The sequence below is a fragment of the Neomonachus schauinslandi genome, unplaced genomic scaffold, assembly GCF_002201575.2.
Source record: "Neomonachus schauinslandi unplaced genomic scaffold, ASM220157v2 HiC_scaffold_1091, whole genome shotgun sequence".
In the NCBI taxonomy this organism is placed as follows: domain Eukaryota; kingdom Metazoa; phylum Chordata; class Mammalia; order Carnivora; family Phocidae; genus Neomonachus; species Neomonachus schauinslandi.
In genome coordinates this window covers 1-5,315 of record NW_025409781.1, presented here as the reverse complement: position 1 = coordinate 5,315, position 5,315 = coordinate 1, and the positions used below count along the sequence as shown (strand labels likewise).

Genomic DNA, 5,315 nt, shown 5'->3' with positions numbered 1-5,315 from the left:
TTATGTTAGTCACCATACAGTACATCATTAGTTTTTGATGTAGTGTTCCATGATTCATTGTTTGCATATAACACCCAGTGCTCCATGCAATATGTGCCCTCCTTAATACCCATCACCAGGTTAACCCATCACCCCAGCTCCCTCCCCTCTAAAACCCTGTTTGTTTCTTGGAGTCCATAGTCTCTCATGGTTCATCTCCTCCTCCAATTTCCCCCCTTCATTTTTTCCTTCTTTCTCCTAATGTCCTCCATGCTATTCCTTATGTTCCCCCAAATAAGTGAAACCATATGATAATTGACTTTCTCTGCTTGACTTATTTCACTTAGCATAATCTCCTCCAGTCCCATCCACATTGATGCAAAAGTTGGGTATTCATCCTTTCTGATGGCTGAGTATTATTCCACTGTATACATGGACCACATCTTTATCCATTGGTCTGTTGAAGGGCATCTTGGCTCCAGTAGCCAAACTGTGGACATTGCTGCTATAAACATTGGGGTGCATGTGTCCCTTCTTTTCACTACATCTGTGTCTTTGGGGTAAATACCCAGGAGTGCAATTGCTGGGTCATAGGGTAGCTCTATTTTTAATTTTTTGAGGAACCTCCACACTGTTTTCCAAAGTGGCTGTACCAACTTACATTCCCACCAACAGTGTAAGAGGGTTCCCCTTTCTCCACAACCTCTCCAACATTTGTTGTTTCTTGCCTTGTCAATTTTTGCCATTCTAACTGGTGTAGGGTGGTATCTCAATTGCCACTCAGGTTTAAACAAGACATTAGTACTAGCAAGTGGGTTTGGGGACACTTTGATAGCAGTGAATTATTTGGGGAATTGGTTGGTTCAACTTGGGATCTGGTCACTGTGATTGGAGTCATCAATATTATCACTGAAGAGGTGAGTGGGAGGATGGCATTGGGTATCAGGATTGGAGTCAGATCTGTGCTGATTCTATGGGCATTTCTAGCTCTATGGGCTAATGGTATTTGAAGTCCAGGAAATGGACGGATGGCCTAGACAGGGGTGTGGATGAACAAATGTGAGAGCAGGATTGATTTCTAAGAAGCATCTATTTGTTGTGTTAAGTCAGAAAGAGGAGCTGACATTAACAAGGAGAAGAGAATGAAGAGTATCAGGGAGAATGTTCTGTAGCAGAACCTTGGAAAATGGTTTACAAAGGAGGTCTTTGTGCAAAAAAAAAAAAAAAAGGGATCAGTGTTATGGGAATATTTGCATATAAATATATTGCAAATAAATATCTGAGTTATTATTTTTAAAAAATTTTATTATGTTATGTTAGTCACCATACAATACATCATTCGTTTTTGATGTGGTGATCCACGATCCATTGTTTTTGTATAACACCCAGTGCTACATGCAGTACGTGCCCTCCTCAATACCCATCACTGGGCTAACCAATCCCCCCTCCCCCCTCCCCTCTAAAACCCTGTTTGTTTCTCAGGTCCATAGTCTGTCATGGTTCATCTCTCCCTCCAAATCCTCCCCGCCCCCCACATTTTCCCCTTCCTTCTCCTCATGTCCTCCATGTTATTCCTTATGTTCCACAAATAAGTGAAACCATATGATAATTGACTTTCTCTGCTTGACTTATTTCACTTAGCATAGTCTCCTCCAGTCCCATCCATGTTGATGTAAAAGTTGGGTATTCATCTTTTCTGATGACTGAGTAATATTCCATTGTATATATGGACCACATCTTCTTTATCCATTCATCTGTTGAAGGGCATCTCGGCTCTTTCCACAGTTTGGCTATTGCGGACATTGCTGCTATGAACACTGGGGTGCATAGGGCCCTTCTTTTCACTACATCTGTGTCTTTGGGGTAAATTATTTATGAACAGGAGGATAGTTGAGTGAAGATGGGATTTGGGTGTGCAAGTGAAAGCTAGTAAGTATCTCAGTGTTGGGAGGGACATGATCTCACTGAAGATGAGGCATGAAAGCTAGGAAAATCAGGAGGTAGTGTGTCCTAAAGCATAGTAAGGAGATACTGAAAACCTGAAGTCTTGGGATACAAAGAGACCTATGATCCTTGTGTCTAAATGATGGTGGGTCAGGGGGTACCAGCATGTGTGTGGTTGACATTGACAAGGGTGGGAGGAGGGAAACATCCTCCCGGGAAGATGGTGGAGGGGAAAGGGTCTGGAGTTGGCACTGGGTAATGACCTCAAGCTTTCTGTCCTTGACTTATATCTGCTTGATGGTGTTCCAGAACTGGTTCTCAGTGTGTGGTGTCTGCACCAGCAGCATCAGCATCACCTGAGAACCCTTAGAAAGGCAGATTCTTGGCCCCACCCCAGACCTACTTGGCTTGAGGCCCAGAAATCTGAGTTTTAACAACCCTCTGGATGATTGTGATGCACCATGCAATTCAAGACACATTTATCCATGGAGAGAGGAGGGTGGAATATTCATATGAGCTGAGAACATTCTTTGTGGGTGGTGGTCCTCATCCCCCATTTTATTCAAATATCACATTTCATTTTGTTTTCAAAGGGCAAGCTCAAAAGAAACATGATGTCCCAGACCATAGAGAAGAAAAGACAAGTCCATTTAGCCAAGGCCAAGAAAAGATATCATGAAAGAGCTGCACCTCCTATAAGGCTGACCAGTTGCATTTTTAAGAGGCCAGTCACGAGCATAACTTCCCATCCTGGCAACGAGGTCAGGTACAGTCAATGGGACAGGGCCTTGGAGAAGCCCCAGCAAATCTCTGTGTACAGGAGACTGCAGGGACTCCAGGCCTGCAGCAGTGAAGGAGAAATTTTAAGTACTTTGGATTTCATAAATACCTCACAAGTGATTGCACCAGGCAGTGCAGGGTCTCTACCTAGTGGCCCTGGACCCAGCATGGTACCATCTTCAGTTTGGGCAGGGACGTTCCCAGGAGTGGGTCTCTATCTCCCACCACCCATCTGCAGACAGCCAGTAACACCTGGAGATATCCGGAGACAGACTCGGAAAGTGAAAAAAGCAAGAGAGAGACTGGCTGAGGCCTTGAGGGCAGACAGGCTTGCCAGGGAGGTGGAGAGAGCCAGAAGCCAAGAGGGACATTCTGAACATTCTGACAACTAGAGGAAAAGTAGGAAAAGGTTGTGTGGAAGGATCCAGTGGGGTGCTTCACTGTGAGACAGCCCCCAGTTTCACTTCCTGTCGAGATGTCAATCTGTTCCTTGCTCTGTGCTTTGTTATATCAAAATTGTACTTCATTAAACTCTTTTGAGAGACAAAGGTGTGAAAGAGTATAGAGTGGTGGTTTTGTGGGTAAGAGATTGGATTTCATTTGAAATAAGTCAATCAGAGAAACAATTATCATATGGTTTCACTCATATGTGAAACATAAGGAATAATGCAGAGGACAATAGGGGTGGAGGGAAAACTGAATGGGAAGAAATCAGAGAGGGAGATAAACCATATGAGACTCTTGACTCCGGGAAACAAACTGAGGGTTGTGGAAAGGGAGTGGGGTGGGGGGATAGGGTAACAAGGTAATGGGTATTAAGGAGGCCACTTGATGTGATGAGCACTGGGTGTTATACTGAACTGATGAATCATCGAACATTATATCAAAAACCAATGATGTACTTACTATACCTTGGCTAATTGAATTTAAAGAAAAAAGAAAAAAAGAAAGAATCCTTGCCAGCAAGCTCACTGCCTTCGCCCTGAACGAAACTTGTCCACCTCACAGCATAGGACACATTGGAATTATTCAATAAACAATTCATTTTGCTTATAAACAATTCATTCAGTAAACATTGTAATCATTTATGGTGAACAAATAATTGATGGAATAAAGGTGTCACTTCTGCAGAAGTCAGAGGGGGAGACTGTCTCACTAGGTTCAGGAAGGAGAAGAAGTGATGTGGTTCTGGAAGGACCTGGTATTTTCTGGATTTCTTAAACTTTTGGTAGAGTAGTTTTAGCAGAGGTGGGGAAGGAAGCCTGATTTCAGAGGGTCAAAGACTGAAAAACAAAGAGAGTGAGTGGAGGTGGACAGCTATGCCTCAGACAGCTGTACCTCATGCCTCTTACAACAGGCTCTGGATTTAACTTAGTGAAAGCTCTCTCCCAGAGCCAGCAGCTTTGGTGGAGGCTGATTCCACCCCAGAACGGGGGCAGGCCTGACTCTTCAGTGTGAGCTAGTCTGCATATTCCAAACTCTCAGTGTCCTGGGGTAGGACATCCCATGGCCCTCTCTGGTCCAGTCGATCCAGGCACAGAGCACTTTATGGAACACAAGGTGGAGCCCAGTACACAGGGCTCTTACCTGCCAGACCTGGCATTCTGGAAGGTGGAGTTGAGTGAGGTCACAGTGTAAGAGCGGTTGCCTGGGTTTGAGGCATTCTGGGAGGACAGCATAATAGGGGTGGGTGTGCTGGTGGACAGGACAAGACCTGTCCTCCTCATTTGTATTCTGCAAGTATCTATGTCTGGACCTAATCTACTCAAGTTCCATTAACATAGCTGATTTCTACCCTCATTGAATCTTTCCTATTTTTATTTTCTGTTAAATTGTTTTATCTTTTTAAAAAAATTTTATTATGTTATGTTAGTTACCATACAATACATCCTTAGTTTTTGATGTGGTGATCCACGATCCATTGTTTTCGTATAACACCCAGTGCTCCATGCAGTACGTGCCCTCCTTAATACCCATCGCCGGGCTAACTAATTCCCCCTCACCCCTCCCCTCTAAAACCCTGTTTGTCCTTCAGAGTCCATAGTCTCTCATGGTTCATCTCTCCCTCCGATTTCCCCCCCTTCATTTTTCCCTTCCTTCTCCTAATGTCCTCTATGCTATTCCTTATGTTCCACAAATAAGTGAAACCATATGATAATTGACTTTCTCTGCTTGACTTATTTCACTTAGCATAATCTCCTCCAGTCCCATCCATGTTGATGTAAAAGTTGGGTATTCATCCTTTCTGATGGCTGAGTAATATTCCATTGTATATATGGACCACATCTTCTTTATCCATTCATCTGTTGAAGGGCATCTCGGCTCTTTCCACAGTTTGGCTATTGAGCACATTGCTGCTAGGAACATTGGGGTGCATATGGCCCTTCTTTTCACTACATCTGTGTCTTTGGGGTAAATACCCAGGAGTGCAATTGCTGGGTCATAGGGTAGCTCTATTTTTAATTTTTTGAGGCACCTCCACACTTTTCCAAAGTGGCTGTACCAACTTGCATTCCCACCAACAGTGTAAGAGGGTTCCCCATTCTCCACAACCTCTCCAACATATGTTGTTTCTTTCCCTGTCCATTTTTGCCATTCTAACTGGTGTAAGG

The 5,315-nt window shown here is 43.8% G+C and overlaps 1 protein-coding gene across 1 annotated transcript; it reads left to right on the top strand.

The window, feature by feature from the left end:
- Positions 1-763: 763 nt before the first annotated feature.
- On the top strand, positions 764-3,095 carry LOC110594055 (methyl-CpG-binding domain protein 3-like 2B; the record flags this gene model as incomplete). The annotated part of the gene is made up of 2 exons (XM_044912304.1): positions 764-896; positions 2,517-3,095. Coding segments are annotated over 2 exons (712 nt in total), but the record flags the coding sequence as incomplete, so codon positions are not given.
- Positions 3,096-5,315: the final 2,220 nt, after the last annotated feature.